The sequence below is a fragment of the Callospermophilus lateralis genome, chromosome 10 (genome assembly GCF_048772815.1).
Source record: "Callospermophilus lateralis isolate mCalLat2 chromosome 10, mCalLat2.hap1, whole genome shotgun sequence".
In the NCBI taxonomy this organism is placed as follows: domain Eukaryota; kingdom Metazoa; phylum Chordata; class Mammalia; order Rodentia; family Sciuridae; genus Callospermophilus; species Callospermophilus lateralis.
The window spans coordinates 7,437,386-7,463,690 of record NC_135314.1 but is presented as its reverse complement, the minus strand read 5'-3'; the positions used below and the strand labels follow the sequence as shown (position 1 = coordinate 7,463,690).

The following is a 26,305-nucleotide window of genomic DNA, read 5'->3' as shown; positions in this document are numbered from 1 at the left end:
CACTTTTCTATTTAATTATCAGTATATATAGCTATTTTGATTAACTGTATGGTCATTAATAATTATGCATTTAAAAGAAACATTCATTTTAGTTTAAAATGCTACTATAATACTCTATAAATTCATCATTTGCAATTATTTAAGCTTGATGCCAAAATTTTTTAGATGTTGCTGTAAAATGTGAATGATTTTTCAAAAGCATTTTTGGTGGTTTATGAGAGGGAAAAGAAAAATAGCAAACGTAAGCTGTTTGCTAGAAGTAGAATTGCTGGGTCAAAGGGTGTGTGAATATTCAACTTTACGAATGATTCCAGGGTTTGAAGTGGTTGTACCAGTTTATATTTTGGCCAAAAGATTTTTCAACTTAGATATTTTTATCAGCAGTGTGTAAGTTGATGTATCCTCTCCAATACTTATGTTAGATGTCCTAATATTTGCCACTGGACTGGGTATGATATGATACATCGTTGTGGTTTTAATTTGCATTTGTTTGATTATTGAGATTGAACATCTCTTCATATATTTATGAACCATTTATATTTTCCTTTTATGAAATACCTGGTTATTTCTTTTTACCCATTTTTTTTTCCTATTGAGTTGTCTTATAAAACTGGTAACAGGTCTTTTATTGATTATATACATTGTAAATATCTTCTTCCAGTTTTTGGCCAGTCTTTTTACTCTTCATGGTATATTTCATTCACTCTTTCTTAATTTTAATGTTCTGTAACTGAAAACCTTCCTTGTTCTGGGTTTATAAAGACATTCTCCTGTGTTTCTTTCTAGAAGTTTTAAAATGACACTTTTCACATTTAAATTCATAATCCATCTGAAATTGATTTTTCCTTTTTTGGAATTGTGTTAGTGATTCACATTCATTTTATCCCTTCACATGGTTCCAGCCCCTCAGTCACTAGTGATCTGCTGTACTATTTCTTTTATGTTTGGCTTCTATGTGCATGATGGGTCTGTTTCTGGTTTGCCTTTCCGCATCACTTGTCACCTGTTTTGTATCATTTGCAGTCTTTTTCTGTGTTGATACTCACACTGTCTTAATCAATAATGCTATCATTTTACCAGAAATTTTGATATCTGGGGAGGACTTGAGTCTCAGCTGTTTTTGGACATTTGGATTCTTTAAGGATCAGTTTGTTACATGAGACATGAAAAACCCTTTGGGACTTAATTGAAATTCATTGAGTAAGTTCTGGGGAGAATTAAAACCCCGAGGATTTTGAGAATATAGCATTTTTATTTAGGTTTTCAGTATCTTTTAATACAGTTTTATAATTTTCTTTATAGAGATTATTCACTTTTTAAATGCTGATCCAATGTTTTAAATTGTTGTTGGTATTATAAGTGCCAGTGTTTAAGAATTTATTTAAAAAATTTTTAACAGATACAACATTTTTATACCTTTATTTTTATTTATTCATTTTTATGTGGTGCCGAGGATCGAACCCACTGCCTCCTCGCACATGCTAGGCAAGCGCTCTACCACTGAGCCACAACTACAGCCCCAAGAATCTATTTTCTGACAATTATTAGTAAGTAGCAATTTAATGTTTTTAATATTGCTTTTTAGTTATCCACTTGATAAACTTCTAATATTTCTAATATATTTCCTGGGATTCCTTTTTTATGTGAATAATTATATCATTTGCAAATGATGACAGTTATTTGCTCTTTTATTTTTTAATGTTCTAGCACACTTTTAGATCTATGTTCAATGGAGGTGATTATGGTTATTCATTAGAAGTGAGTCATTATAATGGGCTTACAGATCTTATTCCCAATTTTAAAGAGAGTGTTCTCCCATAAAGAATAACATTTTGCTATGAGCTTTTGTAGACATCTTTGAAGGTGTCCAGGAAATCTGCATTTTGTCATATGTTTTTCTGCATCTGTTGAGAAATATCTCGTTTTTTTTCCTTTTTTCCCCCTGTAATCTGTTATAAATATAATGAATTTCAATTTATGGGTTTGAAAATTCTTTATTCTTGAGATAAATCCAAACTGGTATTGATGGATTATCTGTTTATGAACTCCTGGATTGAATTTGCTAATATTTTCTTCAGAGTTTTTGAATCTTTTTATAAATAGAATTCTCTTTTTCTTTATTGACTACCTGATTCTGATATTTAGTTTATACTGAACTTATATATTGAATTAGCAAGTAGTTCCTCTTTTTTCAGTTGTCAGAGAGAGTTTGGATTGGTCTCATTTGTTTCTTTAAAAAATTGGTGAAACCTATTTGAAAATGACCTAAATTTACTATTTTCTTTGTGGAAGCTGAGTAGTCATTAGCAGTTGAATGGTAGTAGGAGTGTTCAGGTTCTCTATTTATTTTAGTTTTAGAAATTTGTCCTTTCATTAGCATGTTTAAAGTTTATTGGCATCAAGTTAATAATATTTTAATACCCCTTTCCATCTTTTCTTTATTTGGATGTTCCCTTTTCTCATTTTGAATATTATTTATGTCTGACTTCTCTCTCTGTCTCTATTTCTCTCTTTTTTATTATTGCCAAACTTTATTGCCAAAGTTTGTCTGTTTTATATCTTCACAAAGGACTAACTTTTTTACAGTGGCAAGGGGGGTGCTAGGGATTGAACCCAGGACCTTGTGCATGCTGATTTCCCCCTCTTACTTATGATTTCCTTCCCTTTCTTTTCTTTTTCTAACTTAAATTGCAAGTTTTAACATCAATTTTAGCCATTTTTGTTTTCTAGTATAAGCATGTAATGCTATAAATTTTCTTGAAATTCATTATTTTCTTCATCTAAGTTTCTAATGCTTTCATTAATTTTCAGAAATTAAGTTCTTATAAAAAGTTTCAATTTTTTTTTTTTGGCTTACTATGTAGAAATGCTTTTTGTTTGTTTGTTTGTTTTGTCTTGCTACTGGGGATTGAACCCAAGGGGCTTAACTACTGAGCCACATCCCCAGCCATTTTTTATATTTTATTTAGAAACAGTCTTTCTGAGTTGCTTAGGGCCTCGATAAATTGCTGAGGCTGGCCTTGAACTCACTATCCTGCTGCCTTAGCTTTCCCAGCCACTGGGATTACGGGCATGTGCCACCGCACCTGGCATGTTTTATCTTTTCAAATGTATCTGCATTAACTTTTTCATTGTTTTAATTTTCAGGTGTATCTACGTTAATTTTTTTTTCACCTATGTTGTTAGAGAATTTGTTCTTGTTATTCTTTTTTTTTTTTTTTAAAGAGAGAGAGAGGGAGAGAGAGAGAGAATTTTAATATTTTTTATTCTTTAGTTTTTGGCGGACACAACATCTTTGTTTGTATGTGGTGCTGAGGATCAAACCTGGGCCACACGCATTCCAGGCGAGCACGCCACCGCTTGAGCCACATCCCCAGCCCCTCTTGTTATTCTTTCATTCTTATTTTTATGACCTTGTCCATAGTGAATTCTATAATTTTCCTGTAATCATTTTTTTTTTAAAGAAAGAGTGAGAGAGAGAATTTTAATATTTATTTTTTAGCATTTGGCAGACACAACATCTTTGTCTGTATGTAGTGCTGAGGATCGAACCTGGGCCGCACGCATGTCAGGCAAGCGCGTTACTGCTTGAGCCACATCCCTAGCCCTTTCCTGTAATCATTAAAGATAAGAAATTGTGTTGTTCTGTCTTTATTAGTTTTTATCATATCATTAATTGAGAGGAGTATGTTGGAATCTTCTGTTACCTTCTAATAGACTTTTTATACTTCTAACAGTTTTTGTTTTTATGTGTTTTATTAGCTGCATACAAGCTTAATATTTTCTCTTAACATATTTACTCTGTTGCGATCCTCTCCATTCCTAATTTTGCTTTTTTTGACTTAGGGTCTTTGGTGGTAATTTATCTAGAATGTGCTTTTCATTTGATTTTCACTTATTTCATATTGCTGGTCTTATCTTTCAGGCCCATCAGACAATCAGTGTCTTTTAATTGGTAGGATTAGAAGTTCCTTTAGTTCAAGACTCTTGATTGGTGATCAACTCAGTTTTTATTTAAAACTATTTTTTAACCCTTTTCTTAAGAGAATGTGGTGAGAATATTATGCAAAGTCTGCTGCTAGTTTTATTTATGCTTTTTTTTTGAAGAAAATATCTTTTTCTTGTAGCTGCATTGGATTTTATCTTTGATTTATATCATTTCATTTCTAAGTTTAGATGGAAATTAATTTTTTTATTCTATTTTGGATACTTGATGTTTATTCTGAATGTTGTCTTTCATGAGATCTAGAAGATTCTGGAGCCTTGTATTCTTTAAATATTGCCTATTTTTTATTTGGACTGTTCTCCCCTTCTGGAGTTTTAACTGGCTATAGGTATGTGTAACTGTTTCTAGATCACTTACTCTTCCCCCATCATACTTTTCATCTTATTTCTCCTTAGTAAAATTTTTAGTGCTGGGTAATTTCATCCTTCTTATCGTCTAGTTTGCCATTTTTCTCTTAGGTGTGCCTAATTGTCTCTCTAATCCCCCATTTTTTTTTCACTTTTAACAATTATATTTTTAATTTCTCAAAGTTCAGCTTGGTTATTTTTCATATATACCCAGTCATTCATTGTAGTCTCATGTTACTTGCTCATTTTTGTAGTTATTCACAGACTGTGTCTGGAAATCTCAATGTTTCTATCCTTAGGGGATCCAAATTTATTGCTTTTTTCCCCATCTGTTGTCTTCCCCTCATGGTGGCTTGTTATTTCCAGTGCTTGGTGATCCCCTATTATAAACGCTAAAGATCTATTTGGTAGAAATTTGTGAGAGTCTTGAGAGCCTAAGTGGAAGTTACTTTTCTTTCTGAAAGCATTTGTATTAGTTCTGGTTGGGAGACAGGAGTTTAATTTGACCCACTTTTCAGTTCTGACATTTTGCTTCCCGTCTAGGGTTTACTGTCCTGAGAGAGTCTCCTGAAATATATTTCTGTGAGCAGAAAGTACTTAAAAGTATTTTTAAAAAATCCAAGATCTGCTTTTCTACTACTTACTGCTTTTGGTTGCCAAGTTCCTGTCTAAAAGTTTGCTGCTTTTTTTGGGGAGAGGGTCTCCTGAAATGTATTTCCATGAGCTGAAAGTACTTAAAAGTGTTTTTAAAAAATCCAAGATCTGCTTTTCTTGCATTGGTAGTGTCCTTCAGAATCTAGTTCATCATAACTGATGTGATCAGAAGTGTATTTTAAGATTAATTTTAGTAATATATTTAGCTTGTATTAGAAAACTTTTGTTGTATCAAACATAGTATTTCTTTATGTTTTCAGTTTTCTATTAAAATAAGTTTGTTTAAAAGGCTGTGTTATTCTGAAGGGAGATATTAAATAAATAATAGTATAGGTGGCAAGCAGACTGCACAGTGTATCCTCTGGACCCATAGTGACCTTACAGAGATGAACCTGTGGTGATCAAACAGTATAAGAACTGTGTCAGGAGTGGGCAGGGTGCTCTAGGCTTGTAGAGTAGAAGTGCAAAAATAAACTTGGTACTGTGGAAAATGCTTCCTAGAATTGAGTGTCAAGGATTGGAAGGCACTAGGTGGTCACAGAGTAAAGTTTGTTTAGGAATGATGAGCAGTTGGGTATGACTAGCTTTCATGTTATATGTCACGAAGTGACTGGAGATAGAAACAGGAAGGAATAGGATCACATGAAACCTATGCTTATAGTAAGGAGGTTGGACTCTATTCTGATAATGAAGGAAAGCTGTTGAATGATTTTCTGCTGTAATATTATGTGATCAGTGTTTTAGAGGATACCAGGTTTGACAGTAAACACAGTTAGGAGATCATTTATGCATTTTTGAGAGGAATAAAGGTAAAGGTACAACTAAGGCAGTGGCACTGGACATGAAGAGGTATGTGTGTGCTAAATTTAGATCTTGGGAAAGAAGAAATTGAGGACTTAGTGGTCAGTTGGATAGAAATGTTGAGGAAAATGGGGAGTCTAGATTGAACTCCAGATTTTTGGTTTGAGTAACCATGTGGCATGTAGAGCAATTAACTGATAAATAGCATACAGAAAGAGGAAAGAACTTGGTTTAATTTGCTTTTTTTTTTTTTTTTTTTTTTTTGAGGAAAAAGTTGTTTTATTTCAACTTACTGAAACTTACTGAGGGGCTTGTGGGACATCTTGGTTAAGATCCAATAGCAATTGGCACAGAGGGTCTAGAAGTTAAGAGAAGGATTTGGGATTTTGGCATTTGGCAGTTTGGAAGCCATTGTTTTCCTACAGTACCATATGAGATAATTTTAAATGGTACATGGATAAGCACTTGAAATTTTTTAATAGTTAGGATTTTATGTGTATGAAAAACATAACTTGTGGATCAAACCTATGACATCATGGACATTATCACTTAGACCAAGTGAGTACAATGAAAGGAAAATATTAGTAAAAATACATGTGATATATGGAAATGGCAACAATCATGGTGAAGCTATGCAAATAAAGTTCAGAAAGTGCTGTTTTAAGCCCTGGGTATGGTGGATAAGGTCATCAAGGAAAGAGTAAGAGTGAGAAGAAAAGAGAGTTGACATTTGGGTGGCGGGGAATGGAGAAGAAGAGCCCATGAAGGAGACTGAGGAAGAGCAGCCAGACGAATAGGAGGAGAACCAGAAGATGGTCTTTGGAGTCCAAATGAAGAGTTCTGAGAAGGAGGAAGTGGTCTTCAGCGTCAAGTAAGTTGTAAGCTGAAAAGTCCTCTTTGGATTTAGCAATTAAGGTAGACCATTTAGTTGGAAGAATCCAAACAGTAGTTTAAAAAAATTAATATTAGTGTTAATATAGCTGGTATTTATAGCATTTCCTACATGCTCAGTACTCTTCAAAGCACTTTATACATATTAACTAATCAATTGGGTAGGTAGTATCATTATCTCCACTTGATGTGATATGAGGAAACGGAAGCCCAGAGAAGTTAAGAAACTTGCCCAAGGTGATACATCAAAGAAATGGGTGAGTCAGGGCTCAAGCCCAGGCATTCTGGCCCCAGAGTCCATGCTCTTAACCATTTTGCCACATTGCCTCTCTAGTTAAAACAAAATAGGAAAAAAAAATCACGCCAATATTATAATTACAGTACAATTGGTGCTGTTTGTGGTATCATGAGATCTGCCAGGCTTAAATGACCAGCATCATGGCTGAGTCAGCCAGTGGTTTTGTAATCAGTGCCATGATGGCGATATGTGGGCTATGACAGTTCTTGGCTCTTTCTGTATTTATAACAAAAACATTTGTAAGAAAAGTGAATTAAAAAGTATATATATTTCTTGAGATAACATTTATCTCATTTTATGTGCCTTACTTTGGGTACTGTGATGTCTATTTTTTTATGGCCATTGTTCACTTTTATAGTTAAATTCTTTAAACTTTGGAAATATTGTTCATGCAGAATAGGACAAGTTCCAGACATTATAGATAGCCAGTCTATTTATAGAAGATCACTAATGACTTTATTGAAAACAATTTCCCTTGAATGGTAGAAATGGAAACCAAATTGTAGGAACTGAAAATGAGTAAGAATGGAGGATTTGAATAGGAGAAAAATGAAGAAAAGTTCTTGATGAAGTTGAATGGCTGTAAGAGGAGACAGAAGATGCTAGCTATAATGACCCTTGATGTGGTCAGAGGGAAGTTGAGTGAGTGAAGGAATTAAAAAGTGTTTTAGACATGGACAGTGGTCTCAAGTTGTGGCCCTGAGGAATAGTCTGGTGAGGTAAACTAATTCAAGGCTAGGGTGTTGTCTCAATGGGCCTTGATATGGTTGGAATAAGTGATGGAATTTGGAGGAGGAGAAGAGAGGGGGGGAACTAGTTGCCAGTGTCCTTAAACATGACAGTGCCAAGAGGTAAATAGCTGGCAATGACAAGGAAAATTGGATGTAAAATATAGTGTTTGAGAAAAGAGACTTTGGAATCAGAAGGCTGAGTGTGGATTTTTTCTAGATTGTGACCTTGATCAGATTACTTAATTTTATTGAGACTATTTTCCCATTTTTATAGTGGAGATGTTGGCATGTGGGGCTACTAAGAGTTGTTATGAGAATGAGATGATGGCTTGTAAAGCACTTAGTGCAGTATTTTGACACATTGTACAAAGAGTTTGCTAGGAAGCCTGTTACTGTTCTTCACTTTAGATATTGCAAGGTTTTAATACACTAAATTGGATATAATAAGAAGGATTCATTAAAGAAATATTTCAAGGACTGATGGTGGTCTTGCTTAGGAAAAAAGAAGCTTTACTAGTTCTAATCATAATGGGATAATAGTGAAAGTGAAAAAGTGTAAGAAATGGTGTTAATCATGGTGCTGGTGATGGTAGAAAAAGAAAGCCTTTATTTGGGCAAGAGCTAGAAGTAGTAAAATGAATTTTTCAGTGATATTTAGTGTAGCTGTTCTCTGAGAGCTCTAAAAATCCTCGTTATTGAACTTTTTTTTCAGGGGAAAAAAAACACAAAACCTTAGTCTAAAACTCTGGCCCTAGTTTTCCTTTTCCCCCATTGAAATAAATATTTTTAAAGCATGTCTCTTGGTAATGTGAGGTTTTTTTCCTCCTTTGTAGTCTAGCAGTGCTCTGTGTTGTGGTAGTTGGGAGACTAATAGAAGTAGGTGTAGTTATAAGATGGCATGTCTGGATGTGGACATCCATTCATGTCTGAATGTCTGGAAGAGATTTGAAAGACTCACCCTGGACCACTCTGGTCCTGCCCCTTTGTCCAAGATGGAGAGACGCTGAGAGACACATAGGGGAATATGAGCACTGATAGGAAACTGTTTCTCAGTGGTAAGGATTTAGTTCAGGCCAGGAAATTGAGAATGTAGCATTTCATGTATGGTAAAACATGGGATGCAGTAAAAGCAGGTGGAGTAAGAGTGCAGCAGTGGGAAGATGCCTTTCTATTTTGAGCAGTCATTTGAGGCTTACTGTATGCTAGGCACATACAAAGTAAATAACAGTGCCCTTATCTTCCATCTAAGGGATACATGTAAACAGATAAGTTCAGAGTAGTGATGGTGAATATCTGAGTCTGAGGAAAGGAAGAAGCAGATAAAACTATTGAGAGAGAATGGGGGGAGAATCACAGAATGGGGACAAAAGTCAGTGTTCTGATTGGAGTTCCTTGAAGCATAGATTTTAAGTATTTTTCAGTTATACTATAGAAGCCAGGAAGAATGCTGCTCATGTCATCTCAAATGATTTAATTACTGAATTGGATGTATGTTATTTCCTTAGGATTGTGTGCCATGGACAATTTTACTGATGAAGACTTCACTGTGGCGGATTATGCATTGTTGGAAGATAGCCCTTACGAAGATGATTGTGTCTTTGCTCCTGAATATACGACGGATGACTATGTTCGTGTGACTCAGCTTTACTGTGATGGCGTGGTAAGTAGGTTTGTTACATTTTTGTTTTTAACATGGTATATCCTAAAGGCTTTCTGATTTAGGGCATTTGAGTAAAGATTTTGTGTGTATATATATGTGTGTATATGTGTGTGTGTGTGTGTGTATGTGTGAGAGACTATGGGTTTTTATAAGAAGGAACACATGCTTTTGAAGAGGTTATTCTTCAAAAGAAATAAGCAGTGCCCCAACAATAAGAATAGATTTCAGAGAATAAGTGAAGGCATGAGGCGGCTTTCTGAGAATTAGAAAAACTCTTGAATAGAGTTGTAGAAAGAAACTCAGGAAACATGAAAATGGCCTTAAATTGAGACTCACTGGCTACAGATATATTCAAAGCATATAAATAAATGTACATTAGATTTTTTTCAGTTTAGTTCTGCTAATCCATTGATTGAAAGTCAAAAAAGTATACTTGTGTATTTTACCAGTGGCAAATCAAAATAATTTTCTTTTTTTTTTAGGGTATGAAGTATAAAGATTATGCACAAAGTGAGAAACATTTAGGTGAGCATGTTGACATATTAACGTTAATTTATTGGTGGACCACAAATGGAGGTGATTTATCTAGTCATATCAACAAATCAGATTTATATGTCTTCTTAAAAATAGATTCTTACTATTTTTTTTTCCTGGAAACCAAAATCTTTCTTTGTAAATTGAGTTTTAGCCAACACTTAAATATTCTTAACATCTAGCAGTTTAAAACATTAATTAATTTCTTGTCTTCTCATATCCATTTTTACCTTTTCTGTATAGCATTGTTGATTCATTAAAAATTAGGGCACAAATATTAATTTTAAACTTTTTTATTTTAATTAAGAATTTGACATCTGCAGTATATGGTGTAGTAAACCACTTTCTGTCCTGCAAGATTACTGTGATGCCATTAAAATATATATCTTCTGGCCACTTCTTTTTCAACATCAGCACAGTTCTGTAATATCACGATTACATCCCTGTGTGGAGACCACGTAAGTCACTATATGTTATTCATTTTGGATGAGCGGTGATAAGCATGTTGCACAGTGCTAAGGAATGCCAAATACAATGGAAGGCTTATACCTCATTCTTTTTTTTTTTTTTTGGTGGTACTGTGGGTTGAACTCAGGGTCTCCCCCGTCCGTGCTTGTCAAGCTACACTTTCAGTCCTTTTTTAAAAATTTTATTTTGAGATGCAATCTAGCTAAACAAAGTTTAAGCTGGCCTTAAACTTGAAATCCTCCTGCCTCACCATCTGGAATAGCTAGGATTTTAGGCATATGCCACCACACTTGGCTTACTCTTCATTCTTATGTGCTGTTCAGTTTTGCTTTTGTTTAACAGGTAGAAAAAGTAAATTCTTGGAATTTGAATATGAAAGAAAATTTATAACATTATAATGAAATAATTCTGAAGAGTATTAGATGGTAGACTTGAAGTTAAGTCAGGAAAAATTAAAATACTTTTATAAATGTCAGTGGTATAGAACTGAGAGAGAGAGGATATATGGTTTGGTCCATTTAATAAACTTCTTACTTATGTTACCTAGAGTGGAGAAAAGAATTGAATTTTTTTTGTCAGATAGCTTATAATATAAGCATAAAATTCAGTGAATTTGTATATATGAGAATGTAATCTTTCCAAAAATAAATTTGTCTTTAAACAGTTCTCGTGCCTCTGAGATAAGTTTGAAGAAATTACAATATCTTGAGTTGATGGAAGATATTGTGGATTTGGCAAAGAAAGTTGCGGTAAGTGGTAGAATGTAGCCCCGCCTCCAAAGAATGTAAATATAGAGTGTCAGTTGTTAACTATTAACTGTTAACTGCTATAAACTGTGTTACCAGTTTATAGCAGTTAACAGATAAGCTTTTTAGTTTTCTTTACCTGAGATTATTCTGCTGTCAGAGTGTGCATGGTATGGAAGTGATAACATTGATGACCAATGTCCTGGTTCTGCCATGCCATAATGGACCAGGACAGCTTCTTGATATTAAAGGAGAGAAATTAGAATTTGTCACAAATGAAAGGAGGCCCTGGTTCATAGAAACCTTAATCACAGGTTCTAAAAGTAAACGAACTCCGTCTTTTGACATAAAAACATACCACTATTGACAAATACTTTGCCTTTGGGATAAAATTTATCAGGATAGATTTGAGGAGGTGTCTTTGTACTATGGTGATTCTCTCTCTCTTTATTTTGGGGGTGGGGGATTAAACTCAGGAGCACTCAACCACTGAGCTACATCCCCAGCCTATTTTGTATTTTATTTAGAGACAGGGTTTCAGTAAGTTGCTTAGTACCTTGCTTTTGCTGAGGCTGGCTTTGAACTTGTGATCCTTCTGCCTTGGCCTCCTCTCTCTTTTAAAAAGCCATTTGATAATTTTTCTTATTTCAATTGGTTATGGAGCCAGGTGTTATACTTGTTTTTATTCTGACTGTGAACTTAAATTTAGAAAGCATTCTGGTGTTTATTTCTGCTGATAACTCATTACAGTAACATACCAGCCAATGTGCCTTGTTAGAAAACCTAGGTCTAATGAACTTTAAAAATCTACACATCTAAAATTTACACAAAATCAGTTTATTACTAGAGCCTTGTGGAAGACTTTTGATGAATTCTTGTTTTAGAGCTCTTAAGGGGTAAATTGATCATGTAAGTGCTTTGGAAAATATACTACTATGTAATACAGTTACATATCATTTAATGATTGGGGTACATTCTGAGGAATGCACCATCAAATGGTTTTGTTGTCTTAGTATCATATAGTATACTTACACAGACCCAGATGGTGTAGATTAGTCACTGGATGTGGCCTCTTAATGCAATTAAGAGACAAAGCGAACACAAGTTGTGACTGCTGCTGACATATGGCATGCTATTTTACAGTGAAGTTTTTTTTTTTATTTCAATCAGTAGCAGTACACTCAAAAATAACAGTTACATAAACCAGTAGTGTAGTTTTTAATATCATTATCAAGTGTTATACATATATATAATTATCTGTACTATAATATAATTGGTAGTGCAGTAAGTTTTGTATCAGCATCACACAAGCTTGTGAGCAGTACATTTTATTGTGGTATGTATGATGTCACCATAGCTACATTGTCATTAGGTAATAATAATCTTAAACTCTGTTATAATCTTTGGGACTAATGTCCCATTTGGCTCATCATTGATGGAAAATGTCATTATGCAACACAAGACTATTCCTAAAATGGAGATTTTTTTTTTCTATTACAAAATCCAAGAATAAGGAAAAAATGCTTTTTTTGTTCTTTTTTTTTTTATTTTGCAGAATGATTCATTCCTTATCGAAGGCTTATTGAGAATTGGTTATAAAATAGAAAATGTAAGTGTTAAATGTGGAAACCCAGCTCACCCACTGAATAAATGGCAGTCACATCACTGCCCATTTTCCCATCTATTGAGACCATATATTCAAAGTTATATGTAATATTTGGTAGTATGGTTTCTATATTTTACTCAGGTAATCTCATTTTGCAGGTTTGCCTCATTACATTTTTTTACCCATATATGTTACAAGTTTTTTTCTTCTCTTTTAGATTGTTTTCCTAGCATATATCCCCCCAGATGAAATTATTAGGTCCCCAGTATGAATATTTTTAATGTATAATTACTAGGTAATCCTCAGATGCAGTGATAAACCAAATTTTAATGGTACTGGTGATAGAAATGTCTTCATGTTTCCTTTAAGCCTTATACCAGCAGTGGCAACTCAGCTATTTAATTTCTGAGGTTATTGCATACATTAAAACAACAAACATTTCTGTTAACTCTTGACCCTTCATGAGAATTATTACTCTGAGCATCCATTTGCCTAGCCATAGTCTTGATTATCTCATAATAATTCTTTTTACCACAGACTATGTAAAATATATAGTCCCTGTGGAGAACTTTAATCTATACCTTTAACCTTAGGGTAAAGAGGGAAGTCCTAGTCTAATTGAGATTTGAGACTTCTTTTCTACCTTGTAAATTTGTACTCTCCTACTGCAAAGGACAGCCTTTGACCAGGTTGTAGACCTCAGCTTTCAGGTCTGTAATCATTGCAAAAGCATTTTGAACTCTGAGGGTAGCCCGAGGTCACCCAAAGATGGAACACGTGAGTCCACAGTTTCTGTTAACTTGTATGTTGTAGTCCAGTTATCCTCTATTGTGTGATGGAGTAATGAAAATACATAAGTTTTGTATAAAGGTTTGAAATACGGATTAAGATACATATATAATGTCACAGAATACTTGAGTATCATTCTTCTTTCCTCTTTTTGAAACAGAAAATTTTGGCAATGGAAGAAGCTTTAAATTGGGTAAAATACACAGGCGATACAACAATTCTACCTAAATTAGGATTAATTGACAATTGTTGGTCTATGTTAAGTATTTTCTTCACTGAATGTAAGTATAAGTTCTTTAAATTGTTAACTTAGTTTTTAAAGGTATTATTTGGGAAAGTGGAATATATAATTATATGATTTCTCATTTATTCTAGCAGCATTTAAAAATGTTTTTCTTTATAGTGTTTTTCTTCTGTATATGAAATAAAAGAACTTTATTTTTTTATTTCCTTTATTTATTTATTTTTATTCTTTTTAATAGTGACAGTAGAGTATATTTTGACATTATTCATACCTGGAGTATAACTTGAATAAGAGAACTTAAACCTTACAGAGTTAGTTTTATCCTGTTTTTTACCATTCAGATTATTATGGCGTCATACTTTAAAAATCCTATCTAATAGTTGTCATAAGTTATAATATGTAATACTCAAATGAAGAGCTCACAACTGGGCCCATGTCTTTTCATTCATATGAGAAAATAACAGAAGCTAAAATTATGATTTCCATTTTCTTGATAAATCTGCTATTCTTTTATGTGTGGAGAAATAGCCTTACATATTTCTCTAGTTTTCTGAAATGTTTTTCTTCCTTCCTTCCTTTTTTTTTTTTCTGTGGTGCCGGGGATTGAATCCAGGGCCTTGTACATGCTGGCCAAGTCCTCTGCCACTAAGCTATGTCCCCAGCCCTGAAATGATTTTCTTTAAAGCGTTTGAATATTAGCAGTAAAATTTTTTAGAGTATACTTTATAGGAATCTTGACACAGAAAATGTTTTGACTTTTTAGTTGATGATAATCCATAATCTGCAATCTCCATTGTGAAGAGGGAAGATTTGTCTATTGACTTAAATAATAGAGAGGAATTAAATAAAGACAGCTCTTTCTGTTAGGCTCACTAGATAGTGGGATGTATTATACTGATAGAGGTTATTCTCTTCATTGTTTTGAAAGCCTCTGATTCTGGACGAGGTTTTAGGGTAGAGGTGGAGAAGCAATATCATGTATTGCCATTATTGTGGGCCCATTTCTGATTCTCTCATAATAGCCCTGTGGGGTGGCTGTTATTCTCTCTTTTTTTTGCGGGGGTACTGATGATTGAACTCACAGGCCCGACCAGTGAGCCACATCCCCAGCCCTATTTTTTTTTTTTGTATTTTTATTTTTTAGAGATAAGGTCTGTGTTGCTTAGTGTCTTTGATTTTGCTGAGGCTTGCTTTGAACTTGTGATCCTCCTGTCTCAGCCTCCTGAGCCGCTGGGATTATAGGCGTTCACCACCATGCCCAGCCTATTATTCTCAATTGTAGAAGTGAACAATCTAAGACTTACGAGGTTAAGAGAGATTTCTACAGTCTAGTAAGTAGTAGAACTACCTGATAAGAAGTCAGGTCTCTGACCTCAAAGCTCATGTTTTCCTCCAGCAACCTTGTTCTGTCCCTTAGTACTACTTTATTTGGTGACCTTCCCAGTTCCTTCTTGAATCTTAAATTTTAGGTATTCCTTTCACCCTAGAAATTAATGTTTTGCTAGAAGCATAACTATTAGTCTGTTGCAATAAAAAAATTTACTATATTTTAAAAAAATCCTTTTTATATAATAGCTTAAAATGTAGAAAATGAGGCCTGATAAACTTTTCACAGTTTGGCTATCTAACTGTGTTTAAATCAGTTTATTTTATAAGAATATTTTTATAAGGATTTTTGTAAGAATAGTATTTCAAACTTCTTTTTGATAACATTTCTTTTTTTGAAGAGTCTACTATTCATTTTAAATACTCACTTATTATATTGAATACAGTTTATTTATTTGTGGTGCTGAGGATTGAACCCAGGGCCTTGTTCATGTGAGACAAGCACTCTACCAACTGAGCTCTATCCCCAACCCTATATTGAATACATTTTGAAAAATATTCTCTAGGGTTTTATTTTTATACAGTTTTATTGAACATTGTACCTGGTGTACTGTAGATATTTGATAATATTTGTTCAATTGACTTGAGTAATTATGAGACCTATTTTGAGTATGTTATGACATAAGTATTTGTTATAACTATAGTAACATTGTGTAATAATAAGTGGTTTTCTTTAATTGTTAATAAAAAGAGATTAGGTTTACTGCAAGCATCTGTTTTATGCAATGTTTTATACGTTTTATAAGTTGTTTATTTCTAAAATATTTAATACACATGAAAGATTATAAGAAACAGGTATTTATTTAGAAAATATAATAAACTTTATGAATTCACCTACTTAACCTAAGAATTAGAATTTTGTGAGTACAAGTTGTTTTTTTTTTTTTAACAAATATTCTCTCTCATTCTCTCCTAAAAATAAAACTTAGATAAGTATCACATAACTAAAGTTGTAACGGAAAACTGCAATTTACTTGAAGAATTTAAAACCCAAAATTGTGTGGAGTGTATGGAGGTGAGGATAAATATTTATCTGTAAATATGTATTAAGAGTTGCTTGTTGGGAGAGCTGTGGCTGTGGCTCAGTGGTAGAGTACTTGCCTAGCACTTGTGAGGCACTGGGTACGATCCTCAGCACCACATAAAATCAATAAATAAAATAAAGGTATTATGTCTGTCTGCAACTAAAAAATATATTTTTTAAAAAAGAAAGAGTTCATTTTTGGGATAGAGTTGTGGCTCAGTGTTGGAGCACTTGCCTAGCATGTGTGAGTCACTGAATTTGATTCTCAGCACTGCATGTGAATAAATAAAATAAAGATCCATCAACAACTTAAAAAAATAGATTTGCTTGTTAGAACTTTTAACAGTCAGAGGAAGTTCATTAAAAAACCTGATGAAGGTTGGGGATGTGGCTCTGTGGTTGAGTACCCCTAGGTTCAATCCCTGGTACCAAAAAAAAAAACAAAACAAAAACCTGTTGACAGTATCTAAGGAACTACTGTAAGATTTAATAATATGTTTGATGGAAAATTTTAATAAATTTTGATTTGGAAGAAGAGAGAATACCTTAATCTGAATTTTTAATGATTTTAAAGCAGTTAATTGAAAAATTAAAAATTTGATTTTTTTTATCATCCTTTAATGATTTGAAGAAATGATTTTCCTTGATAACATTTTTTATTGAGATGTAATGTAATTCACCTGTTCACTCAGAGGAAATAATGATTCTAATTCAAGTTTTAAAAAAATATTTTTTTAAAGTTGTAAATGGACACAATACCTTTATTTATTTATTTATATTTATTTTTATGTGATGGTGAAGATCAAAGCCAGTGCCTCGTGCATGCTAAGGCAAGCATGCTACCCCTGAGCCACACCCCAGCCCCTTAATTCAATTTTTAAAAAAAGATTTGGGGAGACATTTAATGTTCAATTAAGTTCTCTAGAGCTATTGATATCTAATTTATTTTAATTAATTTGTTTTTAAAAATATTAATTGAAAAGTTTTGAATATATCAGTAACTTTTTTTTTTTTTTGTGGTGCTGGGAATTGAACCCAGGGCCCTGTGCAGGAGAGATGAGAGGAAAGCACTCTACCAATTGAACTATGTCCATAGTCCCCCAGTAACGTGTGTTAGTAAGAACACCCATGTTCTTACTAACCTGCCAGGTGATTTTTGGTAGTTAATCTAGTCAGTATTACCTTTACTACAGTTTATATATTTTTAAGCACTAAGGTTTATTGAATAATATCACATTTGCTAACATAAAGTTAAAATTCTACTTTGCATTTCATTTTTAGTTTGCTGTCCCATATGGAAAAATATATTTAAAAATGGGTCTGCCGAATACTGCACATGAGGGAAAAATTATTTTAGAAATTATTCACAATGTGTTGGTTTTCCTTGCTTTTTAATATTTCTTAACAAGTTAATATGGAGTTATTAGAGAAAGGTTTCTTTTAATATACATTTGTCCCTCAGTGTCTGAGGGAGATTGGTTCCTGGATCCTATCTGATACCAAATCTGCTGGAGCTCAAATCCTTCATAAAAAATGGTATAGTATTTGCTATACCTTGTACACTTGCTCCCATATACTTTAAATAATCTCTAGATCACTATGTAATACCTAGTATTCTGTAAATACTATGTAAATAGTTGTTGTACTGTATTGCTTAGGGGAAATGACAAGAAGAAAATGTTTCTATAGGCCTGTTTCTATAGGCCCTTTTTGGTCTTTCCAAAAGTTTTTGATCTGCATATGGTTGAATCTGCAGATGCAGAACCCATAGATATTGAGGGTCAACTGTACATCCCATAATATTGGATATTACATTCTTCTTTTCTATATAAATAATCCCCTATCTTATTTTTGATATTAAAGATGGAAACCCAGATCCATTTTTCCTAGGTATTGGTTTCTTGATTGTCTTTGGAGCTAATTGATGGGTCTTCTTTCACCTTGGTTTCTCAGCAAGGAGAACTAATGAAAATGAAAGGAAATGAAGAGTTTTCCAAAGAAAGATTTGATATAGCTATTATCTATTACACCAGAGCCATTGAATATAGGTAAGAGCAAACCAGAGCAATGAGATCCTTTTTGTGTGGCAGCTCAAGTTAGAATGTTAGGATAAATAAAAATAAGATCAAGAATTGTAGAATCTTTCAATTTGATATGCATAATAGATTTTTATTTTTTATCTTTAGTTATTAGTAGCATTGGAGGTAACCTGAGTATTTGGAACTGATTAAATCCTGCAATTCAAGCAAGTCAGGTGCAGGGGTGAATTTGGTTCTGCCTTGCTACATTTTCTTAAGGCATTCCAGCAGAGTCACCTGTTATTGTCTTTTTCTCATTTTGCTGTCAACTACTTCCTTCTAAATTATTAACTGATCAAAAAGGATTAGTTCCTAATACTTTAAATGCTACCTACTTAAGAGGTTTTGCTTTCTTAGAGGAAACTTTTAAAGGAAAAATAGTTGGAATGGTTGAGGATGCATGTGTTCTTTTCTACCTGAATAGAACAGTTACTGGAATTTTGTAGTCTTCCCCCCAGGTGTGCTATTCTGTTCCTAATGCCACTTCAGGTGAGCCACCTAATATTATAACAGCCTTTGAAGGTTGGGGTGTACGTAACTTCTCCCTTTCCTACCTGCTTGTCCCAAGGGGGAATGAATCAATCTAGACAACATGTTGCCCCAAGACTGCTACTCTATTCTATTGAGAAAAAGGTGCAAGAAAATCATTTCTGGCTTTATACTGTCAGACAAAACTAAAAAGATCAAAATTTGAAATGAAGCTACTTAACGTTACTGTTGCAATTTCCAAGCTCCTTTTGCCTGGAGTTCTGTGTCAAGGAGGCATATCCCTGACATAATGATCCTGTCCTCTGTAGTTACAGCATACATTGTAGTTGACTAACTTTTTAATAAGATGTCTTATTTGATCTTGACAATAGCCCTGTAATCTGGACAGAGCAAGGATTCCCTTCAGTTTGAACACAGGATAGTTTAGGTTGGTTTTAAAGAAGGCTACTGAGGAAGTAATGAAGTGAGATTTACCCAGTTAAGTTCCAAATCTTGTATTCTTCCTGCTCTGCCATGAAGATGTAAAGTTTTAAAAAGTTTTTTCATGCCTGTTTTCAGTGTAATGTATATTTCATATGTGATGTGATTTACTGACCAAATGTTACTTCTTTTTAAGACCTGAAAACCACCTTCTTTATGGTAACCGAGCTCTTTGCTTTCTTCGTACTGGACAGTTTAGGTAAGTTGGTTAAAGTACCACAATCATTGAATTGTTATGCTAAATGCCCATTTGGGGGGAGACATTTCTGTTTCATAGGTATGCAAGAAACCCTCCCCCTTTTTTTTCTCCCAAAAATAGTTAAAAATTGTTAAAAGGAGAGTGTAGTAGGCTGTATATATACTAACTGTACCTGCGGCAGCTGACTGAGTGCAAGCTTTTGTCATGTGTCCTGCATTGTTTTAATTGCTTCACGTTAAGTCTCACAGCAACTTTAATAGGTAGGTTATATTATTCTTCACACTTTACTTGTGACCAGCTCAGCTCATACCACTAGTGAGTACTGATGCTAATTTAAACACAGATCTTAGTTGATGTTAAAGTCTGTGTTTATAACACTTATAAAATACTATGTCCTTTTGTGCTATTAATTAATCTGTTTTGGAAGAAATATTTTTACTGCCTTCTTTTCTTCTATTTGTCTTGGTATGAAAAATTAAGTAAATATCCTTCATAAGTGAAAGAAAGCACGTAAACTTAATAATATTACTATGAGAGTGGAATCATAACTAATTCTTAATTTCTTATGTTGAATATATTTACTTGTTGAGAAAGATTGATGTAGATATTCTACCATGATTTTATTGCCTTGTCAGTTTTAAAAATTTAAGAAATTATAAGAATTAATATTGAACATTTAGACTGTTATATTTAATTATGTAATACTTTACTGTAAGAAAGGTTTGGGGTATGCTGAAGAATTTATTCACACAGTAGAATATTCAAAACACAATAAATCAGAAAACTAATTCAGAGCTTGTTTTTGTCAAAACAAGGCTACATAGGTAAATGGGCCTGTAGAAATACTAATAATTCATGTTTGACCCTGATCTCCTGTTGCTTAGAATGAAAAAGGAAAACTTGGCAAGTTACATAATTTTCATTATTTACAAAGCCCCAGTACACCAATTGCTGGAATGAGTTTTCCTCCTGGTGGTTCCTTCTGAAGGAAATTTCTTAAATGGCTTACTAATAATGTTAATTGAGTGATAAGAGCTAAAAAAAATTCTAGCAACATTGCTCTTTATAGGGGGAAAAAAAACCTCTGAAAATAAAGTTTTGGGTTTCACAAGTGTTTTTGTGATGTCAAGAAAACTGAGAACATGATTTCAATTGTTTTTCAGTAAAAGCACTTAGGTTGGGATGTGGGAAGGTGGGGGTGGGGAAGACAATATATTCCAAGTTTGTAGCTTTAAAAATAACATTTATTGTGTTTTTCTTTTATTATAAACAGAACACATTCTCATGGTAGAAAATTTGGAAAATACCAGAGTTTAAAAAGAAGAAAATAAAAATCACCAGTAATCCAACCACCTTGGAGAATACCGCTGTATTAACGTTATGCAGCTTTTAGATGGCTTAAGCCGTGGATAATCCGAGGCTAACTAGACTAGAGGAATGGATGGGCTTGACACAGTCTTCCATCAATACCACTGTCCTCAACTGGTTCTGACAAGAAATGAGCTGCAAATGTCTTTAGGTTATTGCCTCTGGCTAGGTCCAGAATTGCAGATATTCTGTGGTGTTTGAAGGTGAATCTGTATACTTTCAAGATCAGATGAATAGGTTTGCAACTTGGCTAGCCTCTTGTGAAAATTGAGGTGCCTGTCTGAAACTTGCTGGGCAGAAAGTCATCTACTCTTGAGCTCTGAAAGCTGAGAGGCAAATCAGGGTGACTCAAAAGGAGGATCCTCCTCAACCCCTACTACAACAGGAGGTGCATGAAAATAGAAACACAGAATCAGGTAGCTTGGTGATGTAAAGGCCAAGAGCAGGGTATTCTTGTACCTCCTTCCTGATGTTATAGCTTATTGTTGAATGCCATCTATATTTTCACTAGAGCCAGGTCAGCAGCATTGAGAACCCTTTGTTCTTTATTAGGCAATCACCAATATGTATTGGATGCCTGTTTAATGTATGAAGCTATGCCACACCAGTTTTATTGGTGTTTCCTACCTTCTTACACATTGTTTATGTCATTTGCTTGCAATGTAGGGTTAATGTTTTCAGAGTCCATAGTATCACTCCTGATCAAAATGATTAGAGTGATGAACCTTAAGAGAAGAACATGTTGTCAGTAATTGAAATGTGCCACTCACATAGGAGGACCTATGTCCTGAGAAGAGCTTTTAGCTGAGTTACCAAGGTTGAGATGTTTTGAAGCTCTCGAATCAGAGGGATGCTAGTTCTGCCATGGGAATCCTGCTGAGCATCTGTGGGGATAAAGCATCCTCCTTCCACTAGTTTGGGCAAGAATGCAGTCCTCAGTTATTCCAGAAAGCCAGGCTTCCTCTCTGCTATTGTAAAAGCAAAGGTTGAGCTGCAAGAGAACAGAAATGGAACATTTAAAATTAAAATTAGGAAAGAGGAATAAAAGGATTAAAGTAACAAATGCTGAAACTTCTAAAATAATTTAATTCTAAAAGATTAGTAAATATAAATTGGGACATTAAAAATCAAATTTTAAGGAATAACTTTGGCAAGTTTATTCTCTAAAAGGGTAAAAATAATAGTACTGTGTCTAACAACATGGGTGTGCTGTTGTGAATACTTTATGTAAATTCACTTATAAAACCTTCACAACCGTGTGAGGTAGGTGCTGCTGCCTCTTTACACATAGAGAGCCCAAATAAAGGATACAAGGTATATGTGATGGAGCCAGTGTTTGAGTCCAGACAGCCTGGATGCAGAGTCTTTACTATTATTCACTATGGAAAGGTGACGATAGAGTAAAAAGGAAATGTGAAAGTTGATAATTTTTAAAAACAAATGATCCAAATAGTCAATAAACATTTATGAGGACATGATTATCCTTACATGACATGCAGATTAAAAACTACAAGTTTCTTTTTCATATCCATCAGATTGGCAAAAACTTAAAAACTTCGTAATACCAAGTGTTTGAGAGGATGTGGAACAAAGGAAACTTTCATACTCGGCTGGAGAAAGTGTAAATTGGTACAGTCACTTTGGAGAGAAATCTGACAAGGTGAAGATGTGCATATTCTGCAGCCCACTTCTAGGGTCATCCCTTCCAAACTCTCACTGTGTACTCAAGAAGATATGTACAAGCCTTCATATATAGCATTGTTTGTAAAAGTAAAGAAATGGAAACAACCTAAATGTCCATCAGTAGGGGAATGGATAAATAAATTATGGTATATTCATACAATGGAATTCTCAATGGCAGTTAAAATGAATGCAATGTTGGTGAAAAAAAGCAAGTTGCAGAATGATTTGTACAGTATGATGCCATTTATATAATGTTTTAAAACATGCAAAACAATATGCATATTCTTAATACAGAGAATGTATTAAAAATGTTTTAAAAATGCATGGGCATGTTAAACACCAGGGGAGTGGCTATCTCTGGGGAAAAAAGGAGGGAAAATAATTAACACAGTGGATGTCAACTGTAACAAACTTCTGCAAAAGAAGCTGAAGTAAATATGGCAAAATGTTAATTTCTTGCTAAGTTGGTACACAGTTGGTACATGGGTGTTCATTATGTTAATGTTATTCTTTGTACTTTTATGTATACTTGAAATATTTGATAAAGTGTAATTAAAAGTGCACATAAGAAGGGAAAAGCCCAAAACAGTATTCCCTAAACATCAGGGGTAAAATAAGTGAAAAATTATCTTCAAAGGAAAGAAATATAAATATTTCAAGGCCAATGGCAGAGGGGAAAAAGCCTGAGATGAAGTATGAGTTGGGAAACAAATGGTTCGTTCAGAAATGGTCAAGGTATCTGTGATAGTGATTTTAATGTTAAAATAGTCATGCAGTTTGTAAATCAGAGAGCACCTTTGAATGGATGTAGTTGAAGCCAAGAGCCAATGAAAACCCTTCTGAGTCTGTGGATGTTGTGTTTGGGAAATGTGGAGATGGGGTTGGAGTGAGGGAGGGATGGGTGTGGGGAACTATGCTGCCTCTTGCTTCTCCTGTCTACTTTTCCCTCCTGTGAAATCCTTTTAGGCTTAGGAATGTGTGTGGTGAGGGCCAGTGAGTCCCAGGATGCCCTCCGTGGATGAGATTCCCTTTTACTTTGGTTTTCTAAGAGTGCACTTTTCAAGTACAATTTGCTAACTGCAGGGTATTATTATAATGACAGTTGTGACTGAAGTAACCAGAAACTTGTAGTTCAGAGGAGAATCAAGGAAAAGGAGTTGGGCATACCTGTAACTTTGGTAGCTAATGCAGCACATGCAATATACAGCAATAGGCCTTGCTCACTTGTCGTTTAATTTGTTCTCGTGGGACTCCTACATGGAAAATTCAGATTCTTCTGCCGGAGGTATAATGAACAGTGCAAGAAATGTAATTGGAGAAAGGAAAAGCTTAGGCTTGAATGTTTTTTTAATTTACTTCAGAAAATCATGGAATTTTTAAAGTTGATATTTGACCTTTTGATATTAATTTATTTACTCAGGGCTGGGGATATAGCTCAGTTGGTAGAGTGCTTACCTGTCATGCTTTCAATCCCCAGCACCACACACATAAAAGTTAATTTATTCATCATACAATGTTCCCTTTCATCAGATGCCAATTGTGATTAGTAACAGACTCCTCCCTTGGCTATTTTTTCTGTTTTTTTTTTTTTTTTTTTTGAGACCAAAGGTATAAATCAACTGTATGTTTCTGTGAGAATTTAAAAAATCGTGTGTATTTTCAGTGTGAATGTGTTGGTTTGATGAATTATTCCTCATTCTGCTCTTACTTATATGGTTTCTATTTTTATTTAGAAGCTACTGAACTTGTTTTTGAAGAAAACAGTTTTTAGTCTTCTTTGGGGTATACCCCCTTTTTAAAAAGCAGAAACATGATGATAGTAAAAGATTGAGAGAAAGGGTACACTGAAATGTCTGCCCAACTCAGATCTATTCCCTAATCCCTCTCTTCGTGTCCTTATGCATTTCCATAATGTCTTATGTCTTATGCCTGTAGAAATACTCATTATGTGGAACCACATGAAATCATTTTTGTAAATCCGAATATAGACAACTTTCACTTGGTTCAATATAACATATCTTTTTTTAAAAAAAAACTTGGTGGGAACATAACTACACTGTGGTTGTACATCTTACTTTTTTATATTTAAATCCAGGAGCTTGTTGCATATCATTGTATTTAGAGATCTACCTTGTTCTTTCTTGTGACTACGTAGTATTTTACTGAATGGATTACTCAAGTAATCTATCAGTTTTTACGTATGCTTTGTTAGTATAGATTATTTTGTTTATAATTAGATTTATTAGGACATTGATTTTCAGTTTTAAATAATTAATTATAGGTCCATAATAAGTATCCTTTCACTTATGCTCTGTATCCAGGTACAAGTATATCTGTAGGATAAATTCCTGATAATTTTGTTACTTAATTAAACAGCATATATAATTTTAAATTCAGATGCTGTTTTTTTTTTTTTTTTTTAAATACTAGGGATTCAACCCAGGGGTGCTTTGCCGCTGAGCTCCAATCCCCAGCTCTTTTTATTTTTTTATTTTGACATAGGGTCTTGCTAGTTCTGAGCCAAGCCTTGAACATGTGGGATTATAGGCATTTGACATTGTGCCTGACCAGATACTAACTTTTGATTCAAAATGTATATGCTTATTCAACTAATGGTTATTAATCACTGTATTTGACAGTGACTCTTACATCTGAATCTTGCTTTTGTAGTTTAGTGGTAACATTAAGAAACTTGTGAAATAGTTATTATTTCTTTGTTGAGAAATGAGACTAAGAGGAGAAAGCCTGTGGCTCACGAAATTCTTGTATTTACATGTTGTACTTAGAGAGTCAGTAAATAGCATCTGTTCTGCACCCAAGTCTAGAATTAGTTAAGAGATGGTTGCAGAAAACGGGCTACTTTTAGTCACATGTCACCTTCATCACTGATACAATCATTAGGATGAGGAGCCTTAAGTCTGGTAGCTGAGTGACTTGTTATTAATTCAGAAACAGTCATGAATGGAACTTGCAAACCAGGATCCTGTTAACTTTAAGTCTGGAAGAAAAGGGGATCTGGTGTCTGTCAGTGTTTTAAGGTCTCAGAGTGAGAGAAAAGAGGCTAAGCCACATACAATTAGTGCCTCCCATGCCCACCCCTGGGAAAAGTTAGGGGTAGAGAGAGGAGTGTTCCCGAATAATTAGCAAAACATCATGGAAATTGGAAGAGGGAATAGGTACTCTTTCCTAATGTTATTTTAGGGCAAAATGTAGCATATTGTGTACGGGAGGTAGTAGGGTGTTTGGAGAAATAAACATACTTTCCTATTTAATAGTAATTAGAGTGCCTGAGCTAGAATGGGTTGTTACCCTCTATCTAGTATTCTGACCATGTTACATAGTTTCCAATAGTAAATAACTGTTTGTATCTTCCCATTGTCATCAATGTATGTTGCACAGTATTTCTGTTGCCAAAGTCTCACCCATTCACCAGAGTGATTAGTTTTGCATTGGTTTGGATGAACCATAGCCCCATGTGATTTACTATGCTCACTTTGCTTTAATAGTAGGATCTGGCCACAATGGTAGTAAATGTGAAAATTTATAGTCAATATATATTCATATATTAGTAAAAATTTGGATATTTATAGTATATGGTACAATTATAACATTAATGTAATACAATTATGGTCATAGCATTAATTTAAAAGTAGCATTCAGCTCTGATTCCACAAATTCTTGGGATTCTTTCAGAAAAATCTTGGCTGATGTCAGAAATTAGCAAAAACACATAGTCCTTGTGTTATTAACAGTGGGCCAAAAATGTGAACGCCTGGGATGGGAAGGGCTGTGTTGCATTTGTGGAACTGATAGTGTCCCAGGT

General features: G+C 34.1%; 1 protein-coding gene across 9 annotated transcripts in view; it reads left to right on the top strand.

Annotated features, from left to right (window-relative positions):
• Positions 1-26,305, top strand: part of Ttc3 (tetratricopeptide repeat domain 3) — a 118,477-nt gene that overhangs the window by 3,408 nt on the left and 88,764 nt on the right. For 2 of the 9 annotated variants that reach the window (XM_076868596.2, XM_076868594.2), the window contains exons 2-10: positions 9,234-9,388; positions 9,871-9,913; positions 10,230-10,380; positions 11,055-11,139; positions 12,692-12,745; positions 13,692-13,812; positions 16,091-16,176; positions 18,139-18,233; positions 19,369-19,431. The exons of 3 other annotated variants lie outside the window; for them this stretch is intronic. In XM_076868596.2, coding sequence (XP_076724711.1) covers positions 9,245-9,388; positions 9,871-9,913; positions 10,230-10,380; positions 11,055-11,139; positions 12,692-12,745; positions 13,692-13,812; positions 16,091-16,176; positions 18,139-18,233; positions 19,369-19,431 — 842 coding nt within the window. In that variant the 5' untranslated portion in view covers positions 9,234-9,244. Of the gene's footprint in view, positions 1-6,215; positions 6,680-9,233; positions 9,389-9,870; positions 9,914-10,229; positions 10,381-11,054; positions 11,140-12,691; positions 12,746-13,691; positions 13,813-16,090; positions 16,177-18,138; positions 18,234-19,368; positions 19,432-20,782; positions 22,460-26,305 lie in introns of those variants that run through there. 4 more of the 9 variants (XM_076868593.2, XM_076868595.2, XM_076868598.2 and 1 more) reach the window with 4 other exon arrangements.